Genomic DNA, 22,406 nt, shown 5'->3' on the forward strand with positions numbered 1-22,406 from the left:
GGGGCGTCTCATGAACCGGCACTCCCCAGGTGCTCAGCCTCTCTGCTTTTTCCACGCACCCAGTCTTCACCACACACCCCGCATGCCTTCCTCCCAAGGAGTCGTGCCCGCGCTCTGCCCAGCTGGCCAGGCCGCTCTCCACACCCAGCCCAGGGGTTCCTGTTCGTAGAGCGTAGAGCGCTCTCCCTCTCAGTGTCAGGGCCTGCTCCAGGTTCTCTCCATTCATTGGCTGATTTAACTCCAAGCAGGAGCTAACGAAAGAGGTTGGCCCAAGCACCCGACTCGTCTGATGGCTCAGCCCGATCTCTCCAGGAGCTAATAATTCAGTAGTCACGTGTATAAAGGAGATGGGGTACACGCTAGGCCCTCAATACGTTTATTGCAGAAGGAACAATATAATCGCCCACATTTATAGCAGGCTCTATCTCCAGTGAAACACTATCTCCAGGCAGCCCTGGGAGGCGAACACAGCGGGGTCATTATTCTCACTTTATAGAGGAAGACTCAGTCCAAGTGAGTGGGAGGGACCTGCTTCTGGCAGCGCACAGGTGCTGACCCAGGGCCACGCAGCCATCTGGGTCCTGCGTTGCTGCTGGGCAGGGGGGCTGGGGGTGGAGTGCTTTATCTGAGAGTATTCAGGGGTCAAGGCTGGGAGGGGGGTAACCTTCCATCCAGTGGTCTCCAGCCTCACTGGGAGTCACAGTCACTCAGGAGAGGGGGCTTTTAAAACTGCCAATGCCCGAGGTTCCAGATTTTTGACTCCGTGCTTGGTCCAGGGTGGGACCCAGGCATTTTTCAGTAAGTACCACGGCCGTCTGTCATTTTACAGATGAAGAAGCTGAGGTCCGGAATGGGGATGTGCTAATAACGGCTAACACCGAGGGCTCGCAGCCCCAGGCCCTGTTCTGAGTAGCACGGGTCTGCTGCCCACCTGCTCCTCAGCGTTACCCTTTGAGGGAGGGATGGTTATTATCAGCCCCATTTTATTTGATTTTATTCTATTTTTTAAAAATTCTATTTTGGGGGCGCCTGGGTGGCTCAGTGAAGCGTCTGCCTTCGGCTCAGGTCATGATCCCAGGGTCCTGAGATCGAGCCCCGCATCGGGCTCCGTGCTCAGTGGGGAGTCTGCTTCTCCCTCTCGCTCTGCCGCTCCCCCCGCCCTCCCCCCAACTTGTGTTCTCTCAAATAAATAAAATCTTTTTAAAAATTTTTTAAAAAAAGATTTTAAGTACTCTCTACACCCACAGTGGGGCTTGAACTCATGACCCCGAGATCCCGAGCTGCATACTCTACGAGCCAGCCCGGTGCCACATCAACTCCATGCTCAAGGTAAGAATACAAAGCACAAGGGGCGCCTGGGTGGCACAGCGGTTAAGCGTCTGCCTTCGGCTCAGGGCGTGATCCCGGCATTATGGGATCGAGCCCCACATCAGGCTCCTCCACTATGAGCCTGCTTCTTCCTCTCCCATTCCCCCTGCTTGTGTTCCCTCTCTCGCTGGCTGTCTCTATCTCTATCGAATAAATAAATAAAATCTTTAAAAAAAAAAAAGAAAAGAAAACAAAGCACAATGGGTCCAAGGTCACATAGCCAGTGAGTGGTGGAGCTGGCTTCCAAGCCCATACTTCCAACCCCAACCCCCTGGCTGTCCACCCCAAAGTTGCAGAGGACCCAGGGGAGGTCTGGGCCCAGGTCCCACATCTCCTCTGGGCCGAAAAATCAGCCCCTGAGAGTGGGGAAACTGAGGCCCGAGAAGCCACAGTCTAGATGAGAGGCCTCGAGGCTCCTAGCCCTAGGCTCACAGGAGCTTAAGGGGCCAGGCATGGGGCAACTTCCCTAGGGGGCCGCCTGCCTCCCTCCCTTCCCTAAGGGGAGTCCTGACCACTCCCCACCGGGGTGTCACCCTCCCTGTGCGGAGTGATGCAGCCTCCTAATTGCTGATCGCAAGGAGGCAATTAAGTCCAATTAGGGAGGGAGAGCTAATTAGCCCTCAGCTTCCCACAGCCTCTGGGCAACCCCGGGGTCTGCAGCAACCTGCTGCCCCCCCAGCCCCGGGGGGGGGGGGAATGGGTGCTCCTACTGAACACAGCAAACATTCGTACTCCTTCCTTGCTCTCCTGAGGGTCAAGGGTCAGCACCTGGCCTGTCCCTCCCTCTGCACTGCAGGGCAGCTCTATCTCCCCGTTCCACAGGACACGCCTGGCCTTCCCTGACAGCCGAGAACATTCATGGCACCCTGTAATTCATAAGGACCTGACTGCCCTTTAGTCCATCCTCCCTGCAACCCCAGCGGTAGGTTAGCCCTGGGGCTCAGAGACGGGAAGTGATTTGCCCGAGATCACACACTCCACATTGACCCCAGACGTTGACACCCCTGACGAACGCGGTCTTTCTGATGATCTCCCCTCCACCGTTCCTGAGGTCACATGGTAGCTAGGCGGGGCACGAGCCGGGCACATTCTCCCCACGTGCTGTACCACACTCAGTTATCCCTGCTAATCTCTCTCCCTCTGTTCATTCATCCACCTGACTCCGTCCTGAGAACCCAGGGCCAAATTCAAGAATATTCTTCCTGGGATCGGAGAATGTAGAATCAGGAGTTAGAGGGTCTAGTTTTCTCTTCCACTAATTCACTCTGTGACCTTGGAAAACTTGCTCTCCTTCTACGGGCTTCGGTTTTCTATGTGCAAGACGAGAGGAGGACTGGATTGGAAGAGTCCCAAGGCCCTTCCCGCCTCTGTCCCTTCCGCTGCAGGGGAAGAGATGGGGAAGGGCTGGGCTTCCCTCTTGCATGCCATCACCAAGGGCCTGGGGGGTTGGAGGGGATACCCCTTTCATACTGAAATTGTGGGGGCCCCATGGCTTATTGAGAATGAAACAGTCCTGCCAGCAGCAGAGAGACGGGAACTCCCAGGGCAGATATGATGCCCTCCCCCCCCACATACACACTCTCTCTCTCTTGCCCCCAGGACCAGGGGACAGGGAATGTGATGGGGGATGCTGGCTGGACCAGACTTGGGGACTGCTTTCTTGGGCTTGGAGGAGAGGGAGGGAGGCTGAAGCCCAGTCTCTGGCCCACATCAGGCCAAGCACCATGCCAGCCTCCCTCCCTGTCTGTGCGGGGCTCACACGGGGCAGGGCAGGCAGGGGGGCCGAGCGAGATGGAGGGCCCCTTCCCATCTCATCCTGGGTCTTAGCCACACCCTAACTTCCTCGCCCCTGTTCTTCTTTTTCTGCTTTCTGGGTCTTCACAAGCACGATTGGAGTCAGACTAATCTGGGTTCCAATCCTGGCTCCGGTACTCATGTCCTGCCATGTTTCCCCGGCCAGGGTGACTGTTTCCTTTTCTATAAACTGGAGTAACAGTAATCCCAGAGGACCTTGTGCAACTGCAATGAGGAGCAGGGGGCCCGCCCCTTGTCGGGGGCTCAGCTCCCCACTGGGTGTCTAGCAGAGCCCTGGCCTAGGCCTCCACTCTCTCGGGGGAGCGCGTGCTGAGCCCTGAGAAGGAACCACAGGGCATCCGGGCCGCCGCAGCACCCAGTCCTTCCGAAACTTTCCCCTTCCTGTGGTGAATCACTGCTCACAGGCCTGGGGACCCAGGAGTCCCGGGCTTGCCACAAACACTACCGTTGCCATGGAAACCGGGCCTCCCCGTCCTCTCACTGATTGATTTCACCACAGTGTTCCCCACCCCCCATCTCAGCTTCTGACTCACTGATTGAATGGCCTCCCCTTTCACGGCCGCCACAGGATCTGTGCCCCGAGCCCCTCAGCCAGGCCCCTTCCCCCAGCCCGCACTCCCTTCCCGCCAAGTTAGGCTGGGCACTCCTACGGAAACGTCTGTCCCTGCCAGGCGGCCTGAGGACCCGCCCCGCCGGCCCAGCCGGCCCCGCGGGGACTTCTGCCGGGGCAGGGAGGTGGCCAGGGGCCGAGCCCCGCGGGCGCGGGCGCCACCTGCTGGCCTTGCGACTGGTGGGCGGGTCCCTGCCCACGGGAGTTGGGGGGGCTAGTCCCCCCTCCTTCCTCCGCTCCTTCCCCTGTATTCTGCACCTGTGCCCCAGAAGGCTGGGGCCCTCGCAGAACCAGCTGTGACATTGCGGGGAAGCTTGGGGGGCAGCTCAGGATGCCAGGGGGCAGAGAACCAGCACCCCAGCCAGCCTGCCGCTCCGGAGCAGGCCTCCCGGAGGAAGGGATGACGAAGGTGAGTCCGAGTATTTATTAAGCACTTGCTGGGCTCGGAGTCCTGTGAGTTTACACGCCTCTTCCCACTGATCACACAACAATCCCAAAGGGTAATTGTGGCTATTATCTTATTTTATAGATGGGGAAGCAGGTTCAGAGAGAGAAGGAATTTGCAGAGGGCCCGCAGGTGGCCGGCGGCTGCACCGCCTGCTGCCCAGGCCGGAGGACCGCCGGCTTCCTCTGGAACAACTGGGCAGAAGTGTGCGACAGAGGAGGGGGCTGCCGGCACTGGAGCAGCTGGCCTGTGACGCTGGAGGGGAGCCGGAAAAGGAGCAGCCAGGGACTAAACAGTTTGGAGAAGAAGGGCGGGGCCGGCAGGGTCAGAGGTCAGAGGTCACGCAAGAGAAAAACAGACTGGACACAGTGCCGGGGTCAGTCCAGAAGCCCGGGGAGAGCAGAGTAGTCTGCTGTTGGGGCCTGGCCTGGAGGGGTGTGCGAGGGCTGCGGGGAGAGCATGGAAGTGCCCCCAGTGAATGGCAAGAAGGGCCCCAGGCAGCCTGGGTGTCCTTGTCCGCACCTTGGGGCTGGACACAAGAGGTGACTGGGGGTGCTGGGGATGCAAGGACAGTGTGGAGCAGCCCGAGTGCCCCTGGGCTCCTGACAGGGGCCCCTGTGCGGGGACAGTGGAACTAGAGCATGCTGTGGAGACATCGGGGCCAAGCCAGTGTGCCTCCTGTCGCTCGCCCCTGCTAGCCCACCGTCCACACTGAAATCAGCAGCGGCGAGGGAAGTCACACCTTGGGAACTGGCAGTTGCCACAAACCCGGGCTCTGATAAATATAAACAAGCACATCGCTGTTCTACGCTCTCCTGCCTCCACTTTACAGAAAAAGAAACTGAGGCCCAAAGACAGAGGCTGACTTGTTCAGTATCATAAAGTAATTTCTTCCTTTTACTCACTCAGTCATTCACTCAACAAACCTTTACCATGTGCCTCCCCTGCACGAGGCTTTGGAGAGACATGTCCCGGCCTGGGGGTTCAGTCTCTGCGGCTTCCAGAACACAGAAGCGGGCTTTGCCTGAGCGCCGTGCTAAGTGCTAACGGAGGGGTAAGTACTGGGCACCACAGCAGACAGGGTGGTCTGCGTGGTCAGGAAGACGTCCTAGAGGACACGGGCCCCGAGCTCAGCTCTGAAGGACAAGTTGGGGAGAGAGGGCTCCAGGCACAGAGAACAGCAGCGGGGCCAGCGGTCAGAGGTCACAGCGTGAGTCAGTGCGTTATTGAGTTCCTGCTGTGCCTGAGCCCCAGACTAGGTACCAGAGAGGAGGATTGGGTGAGAGTCCATGCCAGACAGCACCCCCTTGGAGACCAGACGAGGGAGGACCGTGAGGGCCCCGGTGAGGGGAGGAGAGGGATGGAGCTGGTTGAGAAGGGGGAGAGGTGAGATGGAAAAGCAGAGGGTCAAGTTGAATATTTGGTGGGGTTGGCGGGCTGGGGGAGTGTGAGTGAGCATGTCCAGCTTCCAAACAGCAGACACGCACCGAGCGCGTCGTGTGTGCCAGGCGCTGGGCCTGCAGCTGGGGAACAGGAGTGGGCTACATCCAGTCCCTCTGCTCAAGGAGCACCCAGTGGACAGGGGAGACAGACGCGTAAACAGACGGCTATAATACAGGGTAGTGAACGATACGGCAGATTTCCCAGGGAAACTGACGTTGAGGTTGAGTCCTGCGCGATGAACAAGCATTAGGCAGGTAAAGGGTCAGGGAGCCACAGCTGGGTGCGCTTGAAGCCCTGAAGGAAGGCTGGAGTGGAGAAGGGGAGGGAGCACAGAGCCAGGTGGACAGGTGGGCAGGGCCAGAACGGAAGCGCCTTCTAAACCACACTGAGGAGTTTGGTGTTGAATCTCATGGCAGTGGGGAGCTAATGCAGGGTTTTAAGAAGGGCAGTTTCAGGATCCAGTTCATTTTTAAAATGACCTCTCTGGCCACGATGCGGAATGGAGCTGGGGGGGACAAGGTAGGAGTGGAGGGGGCTGCAGGTTGGAGATGGTGCCAGCTTCCTCAGCGGGTAGCAGCAGGGGTGGGAAGCCGATGGGTTTGGGAAGTGTCCAGAGATGTAGCAGGGAGGTCTGGCTGATGGGCTGGACGGGAGCAAGGTAGGGGAAGGCCGGAATCCTGGCCGACTCGGATTCGGAAGCAGGGAGCTGGGGCAGGAGCAGGTCCGGACTGGCAGACCCAGTCCTCCCAGCCCAGGGCTCCCGTTCCCCCGCGGGGGCTGCTGGAGAAAGGCCTGGAGGACATGGGACAGAGGGAGGGGATGGGGATGGAGGGGGCGGGAGCACCGGGAGTAAGTACCCACCTCACAGCCTTCGACCCAATATCCTGCTGTATTTGTCTTCATAGCGACCACCGCTACCAGGAATTACACGATGACCTTGTCTATTGTCGGTGTCCCCTCCCCTACAGAACATGGGCTCCACGGGAGTGCCGTCACCTGCCTTGTTCAGTGCTGTGTCTCCAGTGCCTACAACAGTGCCTGACACAGCAAGTGTCCAGCATCTATTAACTGGATAAAAACAATTAACTTCTTGGGTACGTATTACTGTCGTACGCCCCTTCAGACCCAGGTCAGCTGGGATCAAATGTTGGTTTCCTTAGCCCGTCCCTCAAACAGTGTGTCCCAGGGACTCAGGAGGGCAGTAGGACATGAAGCCAGTTTTAAGCAGCTGGAGGGGGCTCAGGATGACCCAGGCAGCTGGTGTGGCTGTGGGCGTGCCCAGCCTCAGCCACCTGGGTTTTCACCTTGAGTCTGAAACAGACTGGTCTCCGTGTGTGGGTGCCCCGCCCTCAAAGGGCAAGGTGGAAGCCCCAGGTGACACCTGAGGAGGCAGGGCTGGGCATGGAGCCCCGGCAGGCAGGGAAGAAACATCTGGGCCCTAGTGTCCAGTCCAGACTGGAGCTGCTGCCAGCAGTCGGCCTGCAGCGCCACCGCGTGGTCAAGGTTCAAAGACGCTGGTCCTCCACCTGCGCCCTGCTCTGGGATCCAGGCAAGCTCCACCTGCCCCACCAGCAGGCCTCCCTGGGCACCTCTGGCACCAATCTCCAGTCGTCCCTCCAGTCCTCTCCCTTTGCGGTAACCTCACTCATCCTTTAGGGACTCCAGTCCACTTCCTCCGGGAAGCCTCACCAAAGTGCTCCAGCTTCGATGACCACTCCCTGCCTCCAGGCACTCACTGGGTGTCACTGTTGTCCCTCTGTGGTCTTAAGCCTGCAGTCAGGTAGATCTAGCTCCCAACACCGGAGGGTCCACTTATCAGCTGTGTGATCTGAGCTAGTTACTTAATCTCTCTGAACCGTAGTTCCCTAATGTGAGGCAGAGGTGGCATTTCCAGCCTCACGGAGTTGTGAAGAGGATGAAATGAGATCAAGTCTGTGAAGGCCAAGAAGAGAGCCTGGCAGTCAACAGGCACTCGGGAAATGGCAAGTCCCTTCCCATCCCTCTCTCTGACTTCCTCTTCCCTTTCCTAAAAAAGACCGCATGATGGAACAGAAGGCATAAGACAGTCACAGGACCTGGGTTCTCCTTCTCTGTAAAAGGAGGCCATTAGATAATTGACGAACGTGTTCAAATACTCATTGATTGATTGATTGATTCATTCATTCACTCAACTTCTATTCCGCCGATGACATTCTCTGCAACCAGCACGTGGTTAAGATCCGTTAATTCACCCGCGCCAGGCTGTGTCTTACGCATCAGTACCCCCTGTTGGTATCTAGCTTGGTGCCTGGCATGGAGAGGGGCTGGAAAGTCCCTCCTCTATAACCCAGCAAGGGCATGTTTACGGCCTCTGCCTCCCTGCCCCGAGAGAGCACCCAGCCCAGGCTGGCACCAGGTGCCCCTCCCCCGCCCTCTCCCCAGCCCGAAACCAGAGCTGGCGCCACTGAGTGAGGAATCTGGGGACCAACTGTCACAGCTCCGGTATCACTCGCCTCCTGGACGCCGGGGTCCAGCCCTGAGTCCCACAGGGGCCCTGTCAGCCAGCTGTCCTGGGGGACCCTGGCTCCACCCCAGCCCCTCTGAGCTGCTCTCCCTAGGGAAATCAGAGAGTGCAGGGGACCCTGTGAGGGGGGTGCTGGAGTGGGCCCAGGGGAAGGGCGGAGGCATCTGTCCAGGTCCAAACCTCAGGCCGGGCTTCAGAGCCCTTGGAGACTGGTCCACAACAGCGGGAGGACCTGCAGGGGCTCCTTACTCCCCCACCTCTGTAGCCCTCAAAATCCCAAAGACCGTTTTGCCCTCACGCCGAATCCTATTTGGTCATATTCTCTGGGTCACACAGGCTAGTTTCTGTGTCTTGCTGAGGACAGAGATCAAATCTGATTTCTTTTGTGTATCCTACGGAATTTTTCTTAATGCATTCTCATTGATTTAAATTAGTGAATTCATGTGTTCCAGCAACAGAGAGCAAACGGGCTGCACTCTTGGTAGGAAACACAGTGTTTGGATAGCAGGGTGGACTTCCCCTAGGAAGCAGTATTGAGACAAGGAAAGGGAGACCCTATAACACATAGGAGAGGAGGCCCCCCCCCCCCCCGCCTCGGACAGATGAAGAGGAGGGGGAGACGGCTAGGATGCCCTCCATTATGGCCCGCCGGCTCTGTGGGGCAGCCTTGGGGGCAGGCTCCGTGTGGCTTCCCTCCCTAGGGGCTCTGAGAATAGGGCCCGGGAGGGGCGGGTGGTACATGTGTGCTCTGTCCTTTGGTACTTGCATACATGGTGCTGGGAGGTTTGCTCTGAAAAGAGAAGGGACACAGGTCCACACACAGACAAGCACAGTCTGGACCACCCACCCTGTTCCTGTCCTGCAGGGTCCACATGAACCCTGGGCTCTGTGTTCGTGCCCGTGTGGACACGCAGACACGCACACGTGCACACAGATACTGTTGTGCATAGACACGCGCTGCACATACAGCCAACACAACAACTCCACGGGTCCTTTGTTCCTCGGGCCTGAGGCTAGGAGCCGGCCCGCGTGTGCACTCGCACGCCAGAGAGACAGAGTTTGCCTGCGTTCCAGTACTCAACAGGAATTATTTTAGGAATTCTGTGCTGATTGTTTGGGACCATCTTTTTCCTGCAAGGCCAGATCTAGAACTGGCTTCAAGTGACCCACGGTGGGTCCAGGTCTCCTCAGGTGCCTGGCACACCCTCATTAGCTGAGAGAATAAATGAATGACAATGAATTATCGAGGACCACAATCTAGCTGAAGTCCTGCAAGGAGAGAGCAACCAGGGCCAGAGCACGCGCACTGACCGAACACGCAAGAGGAGACAGGCACTGTGCTGGGGACTTACTTCCCCATTTAAGAGACGAGGAAGTCGAGGCTCAGCAGGCAGTGACTGCCCAGGGGGCAGAACCAGCAAGCAGCATGTGTGCTCCCAGAGGCCTGGTTCTGCCTCAGACACCATGACGCTTCGAACATGCAGTTAAGTCAACAGGACCTTACTGAGCTTCAGCTCTGGGCAGGGCTGTGTGCCCGGCACTAGGGGGCCGGGCGAGGGGGGTGATGATGAAGAGGAAAGACTGTCCTATCCTCCAAGATCCTGGAGTGGAGATATATGCCACCCACACACCTTTCTGGACATAAGGCAGACAGTGATGGGTGGGGCATAGCCATCTCTTTCCAAGCAAAACTGTTTAAGTAAGCCCCTCGGCCTTAATTCTGGATCAGGCCGGCAGATGGAAGGAGGAAGAGGAGGGCCCTTGGGCAGAAACCTAGCTTGGCCAGCACAAGTGTCAGCAGAAGAGGAGAGTCCCCTGAACAAAGGCGGCCATCCGCCTCCGGGGGGAGCCAGGGAAGGACTCATGGAAACCCCGCCCCATGGAACCTGGCTCCTAAGGTGCCCACCCCTGGGGTCCCTGGGCTCCTGTGCCACCTGGGCAATCTGGCAGTCCCCTCCCCGCCGTGGACATACCCCACACACTCTGCAGGCACACGCTCCAGCACGCACACCCATGCCACAGACCCCAAGTGCACTCGCACACCCACAGCCAGCCCTCCAGGTGCACACCCTCACGTTTGCGTCTCCCACCTTGGGTATTTGTCTGGAGAATCAGTGGGACCCCAAGGATGGACACATGGTGCATGAACACGCCCAGGGGGCTGATTTGTCTTTGTTGGATCTGTGAGGTGGGTCCAGCAGGGACCTCGGCCTCCCCCACCCCACTCCTTCATCTGCCCCTTCCCGTTCAGCAGCTGTCCCCCTCCCCATTCACACACACTTGTTTCTGTCCTTTGTTTTCCACCCTGGCCAAATCCCCAAGGCTTCTCTGGTCATTAACCTCCCGCTTTAATTAGCTTAGTGAAGAGGAAAGGGGAAGCAGGGCAAATTCAGGGGTGGGTGTCAAGGGGGAATCTCATTTCGGTGGGGACAGGAAGGCTCAGATCAGCTGGTGACAAAAATGCCAGCCTCACAATAAGTCCTATGCAACTGTTTGCTATTTCTCTTAAGGTGAAAACCGTCACCTGTGCCACAGAGTAGGAGCCTCTCCCTCGAGAGCCCCCAATGTCACAGGTCCCCCAGTCCGTGTTCCTGGGGTAGAGGGATGGGGGACAAGAACCCACCTCTCACCTCCTCTCCCACTCAAGCCATAAAGCTTGTTGTTAATGTTATGTGAACTCCCCAATCCAGGGGGGCACCCCTGCCCAACTCTGGGGCCCCCCAGGGGCTCCTCGCCTGGGCTCCCCTCCCTAGATCTACTGCGCAAGAGCATGAGCCCCGCAGGGTGCCAGCCCCTCCGGAGATCCTCCACGCCAGCCCCCACCCTCCCGCTGGTGTTCAAATCCACTCTTTCCAAGAATCAACTTGGTGAGCTGGGCTTCACAGCTCAGCCCTCATGGCCTCACAGTGCGGGCTCTGTGAGGCCACCTCCTCTGCTCCCTGCCTCCAGGCAGGACTTTACCTCACAAACCAGTTCAGATGTTTGGTTTCCAAGGCACTCCAGAAAAGGCCACCCTACCACGCAGCTCACCCACCCATTCTTATACAATTATTTTGGGAAGTTCTTCTTAAAGCCCAACCTCGAGGCCTCGAGCTGCGGTGCCATCCCCTCCCGTCTTGGGAAAGGCCCAGGCATAAAAAGGGTGACAAAAGAAATGCTGGAGATCGGGGGAAGAGGAGGATAAGAGGCTGCATTACACTCCGACTTCCCAGAACTCCCTCTACAAGTACCCAACTGTCCAATTCACGCCTTAGAAACTTATTTTTACTTTCACTAAATGTCCAGAGTCAAAGGAGCTGCATTAACGGGTTTTCAGTGGGGGAGAGGTGGGTGAGGCCAAGTGGAACGATGGTGGAGGCCAGAGAACAGATCCACCCCCCCGCCCAGCCGTCTGCCGGGCCGGGCCGAAGGAAGTTTGGGCCCCGAGTCGACCCCGTCTCTCCTCCGTCCTTCTGTCGCGGCCTGAACTCCGGGCTTTCCCCCGAAACTGTCAAGTCACATCTTGCCTTTAAGACTCCCCCTGCCTCCCCGCTCTCTGCCCTCCGCTTCCCCCCTCTCCCTCCACCCGCCCATCCTCCACTGCCCGCCAGCTCCCGTCTGCCGCTCGGAAGGACGAGAACTAACTCACCTCCCAGTCGTGCCGCTCAGATCTCCGAGACTGGGGGGGCGGGAGGGCATGGGGGGCGGCCTGCCGCTCGGTGGGGAGCGGACCCCGTCTTTTGCCAGGGGGTCCCGCCCTGCAGCCCCGCAGCCCATCCTGGCCTCCACCGCGCGCACGGCCCGGCGGCGCCCGCATCGCGCTGCGGGCTTTGTCTGCTCTGCGGAGAGGCTGTCCCCGCGGCCCGCAGCCGGGACGACTCCGGGGAGGGAGGGGCGGGGAGGCAGCGCGCGGGGAGGGGGCGAGGCCCGGGAGGGGGCCGCGGCGACCCGACCGGGCCGCTCCCGCCCCCTCGCCCCCTCATTACCATAAGAAAGGAGGGGACCCGGGGCCAGCCTGGACGGGGGTGGGGGGTTGGGGGGAGCCCGTCTGGGGAGGGGGCGCTCCATTAGCCTTTTCCAACCCGCTCCGTTTCCGTTCCCCGCGCCCGCCCCTCGGAGAAATTAGGGACCTCGCCTTCCACCCCGCCCCCGCTTTGCCTCCGAGCGGGGCTAGAGACCGAAGGCACGTCCCCATCCTCCGCGGGGCTAGGAGCCCAAGCTCGCGCCCCCGAGGGCGGGAAACTACAACTCCCGGCATGCCCCGGGCGCCCCCGCGCCCCCCCGCAGTTCCATGCTGCTCCATCCAGTTCATTTAAAACAAAAGAGTTTGAGCGCTGGAAGGGGCTGGGCTCGACTGGGGGCCACTGGGCGCCGCTCCCGGACCGGGGCTCGGTGCGGGAGCCTGAGGGGGGCGTCTGGACGGCGGGGTCTAGAGCCGCCCGGGTCCGAGGCGGGAGGGGTGGGGGCAGAGATCCCGCAGCCCCCCGCCCCCCGTCACCCCCGGAGAGGAAAGGAGAGCTGCTTCCTCGGTTTTGCTTCTCTTTCCCCCCACCCCCACCCCGGGGGCTGGGGCGAGGGGAGTCGGGTTACAGGGTGTTTGGGGAGGGGGGCTTAGGGGGAGGGCCTATCTTTCTATCTCGCTTTCTTCCCCCCTCCCCAGTTCTTTGTTCCCCCCTCCCCACACGCCCCCCTCCTCTCCCCTCCCCTCCTCTCTCCTCTTTTCCCTTCCACCACCTCTCTCCCTCTCTCCCCCAGCTTTTGTTTCGCCATGCCTAGTCTAGTGGTATCTGGAATAATGGAAAGAAATGGGGGCTTTGGAGAACTAGGATGTTTCGGGGGAAGCGCTAAGGACCGAGGGCTGCTGGAAGACGAGCGCGCCCTTCAGCTGGCTCTCGATCAACTCTGCCTCCTGGGTTTGGGGGAGCCCCCCGCCCCCACGGCGGGCGAGGACGGGGGAGGTGGGGGGGGCGGCGCCCCCGCGCAGCCGGCCGCCCCCCCGCAGCCGGCCCCGCCGCCGCCGCCCGCGGCGCCCCCGGCCGCCCCGCCGGCGGCCCCCGCGGCGCAGACGCCCCAGCCCCCCACCGCCCCCAAAGGGGCCAGCGACGCCAAGCTCTGCGCTCTCTACAAAGAAGCCGAGCTGCGCCTGAAGGGCAGCAGCAACACCACCGAGTGTGTCCCCGTGCCCACCTCCGAGCACGTGGCCGAGATCGTGGGCAGGCAAGGTAAGCGGGCGCCGGGACCGCGGAGAGGGACTGGAGTGGGGGGCACCCCATCCCAGCACGGAAAGTTCATTTCCTCTCTCCTTGCCCGCCTCTGGCTCTGTCCCTTCCCCACAAAGGGGGACCCGCCCCCTACCCCGATTTCCAAGTGCCACAAAGTTCCCTACTACCCCCAGTCGGGACTGTTCTTCAGATAATTTCCTTCCCGAGGGCTCTGCTTTTAGACAAAGAAATATGCTCTCATAGAGAGAGGGAAAAGGGAGGGGATCGGTCTCCCAATCCTGGGAGGCTGTCCGGAGGTGATGTCCACTCCTAGCCAGAAAAACTGGCGGAACGTGCAAAGAGTTACTCAGAAGCCCCTGCTCTGGTATCTGCTAGTGGGTTGGGGAGGGGGCACCCCTGGGACCCCCTACAGCTGGAGTTGCAGACTTTGGGGGAGACCTGGCCCGGGAAGCCAGACTGAGTATCTGTCTCTTTGTTGGGCTGAGTGCTGGAATGGAAGGGGGTGTGGCTCATGGGAGGGTCCCAGCCCAGGGGAGAGGTGGGGAGGGGGCCTGCTGGGAGGAGGGAGTCCTGTGGTCACCCACACACCAAAGTTGAACGATCTGTGGGGTTTTGGAAAGGGTGCCTCCAACGAAGTGCCACGTCCTGGCGTGGACCTGTCCTCCTCCCTCTCAGGCTTTTGTTCTGGGCTGGCCACGGCCAGGGGCCAGAGGCCTGGAGAGGGGTCTCTGGTAGTGTGAGAGTAGGACAGGGCAGGAGGGGGCATGCTGGGGGGTGAGAAACCTTCACGTGGAGGTTTGGTTGGAGGGCGTGTGTCTGGGTGTGTTGTTGGGGTGGGGGGTGTAGAATTAATCCAGTGTAGTGTGTCTGATACCACACCCTCCTCCGCTCCAGCATCCCTGGGCGGGTGGGGGTGGGAGTGTTGGTGAGGGTCCAGATTGAGCAGACGGGATCTTGGGGACCCTTCCCTCTCCCGGTTTCCCAAAGGGGAGTGGGGGGGGCGGGATTTGGAAATTGCAAGGGGGCTGGGCTGGGGAGGTCTGGGGTGGGGGAGGAGCGGGGGAGGAGCTGTCCCACAGTGGGGAACAATGGAGGAGCGGCATTCCGGCTGGGAGTGAGGGAGGAGGCCGGCTGCTGGCGGGGGAAGAGGGGAGGCGAGCCCCGGGGGGGGGGGGGGGGGGCTACTGCACACCCCACCTCATCTACCCGAAGCGCTTGGGGGTTGGGGGCATTTTGCCTTGAGATCCAGAATGGAGGAGGGGAGATGCCACTCCCCTAAACACTCCTCATCCCCCTGGGGCGCTCCATCTCTTGAGATTTCTGGTTCAAAAAGTTGGGTTTCCTCTTGTTGCCAGACACTAGGGACCGAGAGCCCTGGAATTGGGTGGGGACACTGATATCTTTTCTTGAGTGTGGGGGTGGTCTTGGGAGGCCCCAGGATTTCATGGAGTCATTCTTCTGCCTCTCAGCAGATGGGCCTGTCTCTCATGCAAGTGGGGGCATTTCTCCTATTCAGAGAAGAGAAGCCTCCCCTTGGTCCTTAAGTACGTGGAAGTCCTCCCTCTTGTCTAACCTCCCTTCCCTGCTGCAGCGCCAGCACGCCTCTCTCTGACCTCTAGAAAGGTGAAGCCCTGTGGTCTTCCCTTCCAGAGATGCTTCTCCAGGGTTCCAAACCCCAGGATGAGCTCCACCCATTCTGCACCTCCGGGCCCTTAGCTTTTCTTCTTCCTCTCCTGCCGCGGCCTGTCTGCCTCACCCCAACCCCCAAAGATACCCAGCTCTCACTTAAGTTGATGGACCCAGAACTTGAGCCAGCACCCAGGTGCCTATCAGAGGCCATGGGAGCAGAGAGTTGTAGGAGAGGGAATCACAGTTCCTCACCCCTCGGCCTCACACATAGGACAAACATTCACTGACGTTAAAGCAGCAAGGATGTGGGCTTGACAACAGGTAGGACTTCTCAACTGCCAAGAGGTCTGAAGACAAAAAGGGAGGAGCAAATTCTCCTTCCTGAGGTCCCTTGAAGGTGAGGAGCACTGCCCCAACCCACTCCATTCCCCCACCTGCCTATCTGGTGGGGCTGGAGAGGAAGCCAATGAGCTCACCTCAGGCCTGTGGCTGGAGGGCTGGGGCAGAGTCAGAAAGCTAGGACTGCTGGCATTGGTTTTGGGAGGAAGAGGTCATGGGGTGGGGGGATGAGAAAGGGGACAGTGAGTGTGTACCTGGAGAGGGGTGTGACCATGTGTACATGTGCCTGGGGGCAAAAGTTGTGGCTGTGCAGAGGAATGTGCCCTTTGAGAGCCGGGGATGATGACGGTGGGAGAGTGGGGTAGATGAAAAGGTCGAACACAGGCCATCCGTGGCGGGGGCGGGGAGGGGGGGTGCGTCCGCGCACGTGTGTGTGTGTGTGTGTGTGTGTGCATGCGTGTGAATGTGAGCACCCTGGGTGTGCGCAAGTATTGTTTAGATAAAGGCGCACAGTGCATCACAGCTCCTAGGTCCGTGTGTGTGCAAACTCACACACGTGTGGCATGTGTGCCTCGAGACGATGCGTGAGCCTGGCTGTGTGTGAAGCTAGGGGCAGGGAGCAGGAACTTGGGAGAGGAGGAGGAAGGCTCGCCCAGTCGGCCATTGGAGGACTGCAGCCTTTAGAGATGCCGTACCGTGCTAGCCTCCCTGACTCTTCTCTTCCCCTTCTCCCTCTTTGTCTCTCTTTGTCTAGGCTTTCCTCTTGCTCTTCCTGCCTCTCCCTGCAGTCTCCCAGCTGTAACCCACTCCTGCTTCAGAGCACGAGTATAGGCCCCTCACCTCCTCAGTCCCCAGCCGGGCTCAGCTCCCCTGCCGGGCTCAGCTCCCCTGCCCCCAGCGGACAGGGTGGCTGGAGTGTCCATAGGGTCAGGGGCTGGCCCTCACTCATTATTCTTTGCATCTTCATACTTCTCCTTTCCCTTCGAAACTCCGATTCTCAGACCCTTCCCGGTCTCCCACACTCGGCTGGTTGCTGCAGACTTGCTATGAATTTGGGGCCCTCTGAGAGACATTAATGGGTGGAAGGCATGGGGGGCGGAACACAGATCATAGAGGAAATGGGGTCCATGTTCCCTGAGTAGACTGGAGGACACTTTTAATGAATGGAGCTCAAGTCAGGAGACGATTGTGGGGTTCCTGAGTACTTTGGGGTTCTGTGGAAAGCTCGAGGTCAGTGATAGACTTTGGTGGTGGGGGGAGAGGTGTGTGATGAAGTGATGTGGAAGTTTGTGGGTGGCCGGGAATCAGTAGGGAAAGTGAGGGAACGGCGCATGGTTGGGAGCAGTTAGGCGATTTGAGGTTAGCAGCTTGTCTGGGAGTGTCAGCGGTTATTTACTGGTTTCAAGGAGTGACTGGGTTGGGAGGGTCCTCCGTGGACCTGGAGGGAAAGCTGGCACACGTGGAAATCTGTGCTTGATCCAGAGGCGCCGAACGGACTGTTAGAGGCAGGGCGCGTTGGCCCCCGCTGGCCGTGTGTCTGAGTAGTTATCGGAGCGGACTGGCCCCAGCGCAGACCTTCTTGCCCTGTGAGTTTCCTCTCTCCACTTTGCCCCATCCCAGGCTGCAAGATTAAGGCTCTGAGGGCCAAGACCAACACGTACATCAAGACACCGGTGCGTGGCGAGGAGCCCGTGTTCATGGTGACCGGGCGGCGGGAGGACGTGGCCACAGCCCGACGGGAAATCATCTCGGCAGCCGAGCACTTCTCCATGATCCGCGCCTCGCGCAACAAGTCGGGCGCCGCCTTTGGCGTGGCTCCTGCCCTGCCCGGCCAGGTGACCATTCGCGTGCGGGTGCCCTACCGCGTGGTGGGGCTGGTGGTGGGCCCCAAGGGGGCAACCATCAAGCGCATCCAGCAGCAGACCAACACGTACATCATCACGCCGAGCCGCGACCGCGACCCGGTGTTCGAGATCACGGGTGCGCCGGGGAACGTGGAGCGCGCGCGCGAGGAGATCGAGACGCACATCGCGGTGCGCACGGGCAAGATCCTCGAGTACAACAACGAGAACGACTTCCTGGCTGGGAGCCCCGACGCCGGCCTGGACAGCCGCTACTCCGAGGCCTGGAGGGTGCACCCGCCCGGCTGCAAGCCGCTCTCCACCTTCCGCCAGAACAGCCTGGGGTGCATCGGCGAGTGCGCCGTGGACTCGGGCTTTGAGGCCCCACGCCTGGGCGAGCAGGGCGGGGACTTCGGCTACGGCGGCTACCTGTTCCCGGGCTATGGCGTGGGTAAGCAGGACGTGTACTACGGCGTGGCCGAGACCAGCCCCCCGCTCTGGGCGGGCCAGGAGAACGCCACGCCCACCTCGGTGCTCTTCTCCTCCGCCTCCTCGTCGTCGTCGTCGTCCGCCAAGGCCCGCGCCGCGCCACCGGGGGCGCACCGCTCTCCCGCCGCCTCCGCGGGGCCCGAGCTGGCCGGACTGCCCAGACGCCCGCCGGGAGAGCCGCTGCAGGGCTTCTCCAAACTGGGGGGCGGCCTGCGGAGCCCCGGCGGCGGGCGGGACTGCATGGTGTGCTTCGAGAGCGAGGTGACTGCCGCCCTCGTGCCCTGCGGACACAACCTGTTCTGCATGGAGTGTGCAGTACGCATCTGCGAGAGGACGGACCCGGAGTGTCCCGTCTGTCACATCACAGCCACGCAAGCCATCCGAATATTCTCCTAAGCCCCCTGCCCCAGGCCTCCTGGCTCCCTCCCCAGGGGGCCCGCCCTGGATCTGTTTTCCACCGGGGCCTTTTGGAAATCAGTGATCTGAGGGGCAAGGTGCTTAGAGATACTCGCTCCGTGGGGAGGGGGAGGGGAGGCGACGGTGGCTAGGGGGTGGGCCACTTTCAGAACCTCTGGTCACCCCGTCCTGGGAAGGTTGGGAGGGGCCAGGCAGGAAACTTACTAGAGTCACAACTCTGATACCTCAACACACCCTTCAATCTGGAAGCAGCTACGAGAAACTTTTGTTTTGCCAGAGGCCGCCGATAAGGCATCCTGACCCCTCTGTCCACTCCCCATCTGTGTCACACTACCCTTTCCTCTGTGGAGGGGATTGGGGAAAGGGAGGGGGAGAATTATCATCTGGATCTAGAGGGGCTCTTTCCAACCCTCAAGCCCTCTCTGGCCCTGACCTTTCACCTCCTCACATGACCCTTTAGACCCCCCACCGCCATATGCCATATCCTGTTTGGGCATCTGCTCCTGGGTTTCCAGGGGTCTAAGGGAGTTGGGGCCGTTTCAGAAGTCTGCACAGAGTCCCTGGGGTTGGGGGGGAAGCATGTCAATCTGTAAAGGGCTCAGAGCTCATCTCCCCACAGAGCTGGGTGGAGGGGTCTGGAGAGTGAGCTCCTGTCGGCCCCTCCGGCTGCCCCTCACCCTATCCTCCCCATCTTTCCTCCTTTGGGCTCTCCTCTCCCCTTTGCTCTTTCCACCAGCTCTCCTCTTTGCTTGCCCTTGATGGCTGTTGCTCCCAGCTCTGTCCTCCTCTGTCTCTTTCTTCCCTTCTCCCCCTCCCTCCTGCCCCTTCTAGTCCAGCTTTGGGCTCACCGTCCTTCTGGGGAGAGGTGGGGGAGAAGAGCATTTGGATGGACGCCCCCCTTAATTCCTCTTCTGACATCTGGAGGCCCTCCCTACCCCTCCAAAGAAACAGCTCGAATTCTTGATGGAATGTATCCCCATTCTCAGTGAAAATTTGAGGAGGGGACTAATACTGGGGTACATCAAGGGTCAAACCTCTGCCTCTACCATCTTTGGGCACTGTGTTTAAGGAACAATTCTTGGGCTGGATCCTCTGGCGGCAGGCGGAGGAGAGGCAGGGTCTGCTGTTCAAGGGGCAGGAAGGAGGGAGAGGCTGGTGGACAGAGGGGCTGTTCCTCCCCCGTAGTTCCCACGCCCTGTGCCCCCTCTCTGGACCTGACCCAAACCCCTATTAGTGATCAAATCATGAAGTCCCTGTCCCACCCATTGTGGTTGAGGAGAGAGTCTGGGTCTTCGGAGAGAGCTCCGACCTTGGCCAGGCGGGACTGGGACATAGCAAAGTCCGGGTCCGGTATCGCTAACAGGCCTAGCACCCCCACCTCCACTGCTTCCCTAAGGCTCACTTGGGGCTACCACCAGCCTCCCACCCTCCTGGTTCCGCTGGCCGGGCCAGGAGCGGGTGGGGGATGGGAGTCCCTGAGGGTCCCGGGAGATGCTTGTATATAGTGGGGCGGGGCTGTTCTAGGTGATCTCTGAGCACTTATGCTCCGGAGTCCCATTCTATCTGATGGAGAGGGGGTGCAGGGATGAAGGTACAGGGGGGATTTCCTCCTCTCCTTCCTCCTGTTGTGAATTCACTCACCTCTTCTCAGCCTACCCCTGCAGACCACCAGCCAGGGAGGGGAGAGGAAGGAGGTCACAGTCGGGAAAGTGGCCTGTGACAACTTCCCTCCTTCCCGCCAACGTGAGCCATCCTGCGATGTCTGTACAATAGAAACCAAACCAAATGGGCGCCCTTGGTCGCCGAGGGGGGTGGGGAGGGGGGTGGGAAGAAGGGACGTCTGTCTGTCGATCCCCCTCCCCCTCTCCACTTCTTACCCACAAAGGCAGAAGACTGTTAGGCTAGGGGGCTCAGAAAATTCAGTCCCACCATTGGTAATTGAGCCAAACCTAGAAACCAACGCAAAACACACATAGTGAGAGACAAAACAGAGGAGAGAAAGCGTGAGAGGGAGCGAGATAGGCGAACAACACAGAGGAGACAAAACAAAAATAGCAAAAAAAAAAAAAAAAAAGCAGTTCTTTATAATTTAATATTCTATTTTAATAAAGGCGTTTATTACCGTATAAATGTAGCAAAGAACCTGGGCTAATATGAAAAAAAGACTTTTTATTAGGTAATTTATTATATGAAAAGGATATTTTATTTTATGATAAAGTGATCCTTAAAAAAAATAAAAAAACTTTAGAAGGTTTAGAATATATGTAGGGAGAGAAGAAGAAAAAAAATACATTTGTATTCAGAGTTAAATCTTAAAAAAAGTGTTTTTAATATATGTTCGGGTTTACGTTCCTTTTTTCCCCCACTTTTTTTTGGGGAGGAATGTCATTTGCTTTTCATGGGGAGCATCCTGGGATGTGTGGTGGAGATGGGGGGGCTGGGGGAACCTGGTCCCTCCGGGGCCCCGCTAGTAGATTGGATTTCACTCCATGGGCCCCCTCCCCGCTCCCCTCCCCCTCGGGGGAACCGCAGAGCCAAACAAAGAAAGGGATTAACAAGAAAGGAAGACGCTTGGACTGAGGATCCTGGGCTGCCCCCCCTTCCCCTGCCCTGTCCCAGGGGCGAGTGGGGAGGGGAAGTCCAGAGCTGAGGCCTAGCAGGCCTGCGGGAACCCTCAGAGAGGCGCGAGATTTAAGAGAAATAGTTTTGTTTTGTTTTGTTTTGTTTAACCAAAAATGAGAGAGAGAGAGAGAGAGAAGAAAAAGAAAGAAACCGAGGGGTTTAAAAGAAAAGAATACTACAAAATAATAATTATTAATAATAATAATTCAAATTTATTTCATATAATCCTAGAGAAAAGAAAGAATTACTAGTTACTTAGTAGACGATATTCAGATAGCTTAAAGTTTAGTAGCATCGAGGGCCCCTGGGTCCAGTAGAATGTATAAAAGTTGTAACGAAGAGGAAAGTAGAGGAGGGAAGCGGTCGAGTCCAGCCTGCGTGTGAGGAACCTCCCATCTCCAGAGACCGGGGTGGAAGCTGGTGCTAGTGGAGGTCGGAGCTTCCAGTCTGCTGGGGTTGATTCTGAGAATCCTTGGATTTTTAAATTGTAGGACAAACAGATGAGGGGCTCCGTCCCCAGGGTCTTTGAAAGATGGACATTGATCATTTCAAATGCATGGGAGCCAAGCTGCGCCGCGGAGGTGAGCATGTCTGCCTGCAGGCTCCCCCCTGCCCTGGCACCGGGGGCCTGCCACCCTGTCTGTCCGCAGGTCTCTGCAGAGCAGTCCTTACTCCAAAGTGCTGTGTCCTCTTGGGGCTCTCAGGGGGGCTGGAGACCGCTCTGCTCAGACCCTCCTGGGTCTCCTGCTTCTCCCAGGCCAGAGGAAGTCCTTGTTGAAGTGTAACCTCAATCCACCCCACGAGGGATTGATTCAAGAGCCTGGTAGGTTATTCTAGAAACAGACATGCACATACTTCCCACCTTCTCAGAGCTTCACGAAGACAGGGGGTCACTCCTCCGTCCTTGTTCCCACCCAATATCCCACTTAGCTTTCGGCCTCCTTGGCAGTGGTGGGATTACCGATCTCAGTAAGGGCTCTTTACAGCTGTGCTGTGCTCTCCAGGCCAGCTTTATTGTCTCATGGAAGTTAGACTCCAAGGAGGACTTCCCACCCACCGGGGTACAGTGCAGATACTGTCCTTGAAGGCCTGGGAGAATGGGCCCCCAGGGGTACGAAGGCAGGGGGCAGGCAGCAGAGACTTTGGGGGATGCTGTCCCTCACCCTGTGCTCCAGTTCACCTCCAGCTGTGAGTGTTCAGGGAGGGGCCCCCCAGGGTGCCCTGGCCTGGGGGCACCTCACCCTCCCCACAGAAAACTGGGGAGCGTGGCTTTTGCATGTGAGAAATCAACTGTTTTTTTAGCACTTGCCTTCCACCGGCCTAGCTCAGGGCGGGCCCTCCCTCCTGTCCCAGGGGGGCTGGGAGGAGCCTGCTCGCGCACGTGAGACCTGTCGAGCCCCTCCCTGGCCCTGGGCCCCAAACACATCTCCCTCTCCCCGATTTACTCTTCTCACCCCACCTAGGGACATTCTCCCCTGCTCTTTTTGTCCTAGAAACCCCGCTAGTTTGGGAAGGTAGAGTCTGGGGTGGGGAGGGCTTCCCCTTCCCCGCTGGAGGGTGCGGGTGGGGTAGGGTGGGAGGGGAGACAGCCCTGGGGCAGGGGGATGGTCTCTCCACTGTAGAAAGTAGAGTAGGATTGTGGTCAGACTTAATTTGAGGCATCTAGTGAAGACACGTACAAATC

General features: G+C 58.9%; 1 protein-coding gene and 1 long non-coding RNA gene across 2 annotated transcripts; both read left to right on the plus strand.

Moving 5' to 3' along the window:
• Window positions 1–5,061: 5,061 nt before the first annotated feature.
• LOC130544219 (uncharacterized) lies at window positions 5,062–7,848 on the plus strand. Its single transcript, XR_008960336.1, has 3 exons — window positions 5,062–5,292; window positions 6,650–6,775; window positions 7,543–7,848. It is a non-coding gene; the product is annotated as an uncharacterized LOC130544219 (long non-coding RNA).
• Window positions 7,849–12,853: 5,005 nt separating this feature from the next.
• On the plus strand, window positions 12,854–18,184 carry MEX3A (mex-3 RNA binding family member A). Its single transcript, XM_026485040.3, has 2 exons — window positions 12,854–13,385; window positions 16,974–18,184. Exons 1-2 carry the CDS (start codon window positions 12,932–12,934, stop codon window positions 18,077–18,079), a joined length of 1,560 nt encoding a protein of 519 aa, XP_026340825.2. The 5' UTR covers window positions 12,854–12,931; the 3' UTR covers window positions 18,080–18,184.
• Window positions 18,185–22,406: the final 4,222 nt, after the last annotated feature.

Source organism: Ursus arctos, unplaced genomic scaffold (genome assembly GCF_023065955.2).
Source record: "Ursus arctos isolate Adak ecotype North America unplaced genomic scaffold, UrsArc2.0 scaffold_2, whole genome shotgun sequence".
Classification (NCBI taxonomy): domain Eukaryota; kingdom Metazoa; phylum Chordata; class Mammalia; order Carnivora; family Ursidae; genus Ursus; species Ursus arctos.

Coding starts and splice junctions, on each gene's coding strand:
- MEX3A (XM_026485040.3), top strand. CDS start 12,932: ATGCCTAGTCTAGTGGTATCTGGAATAATGGAAAGAAATGGGGGCTTT. Junction 13,386..16,973: donor CGAGATCGTGGGCAGGCAAG/GTAAGCGGGCGC, acceptor GCCCCATCCCAG/GCTGCAAGATTAAGGCTCTG.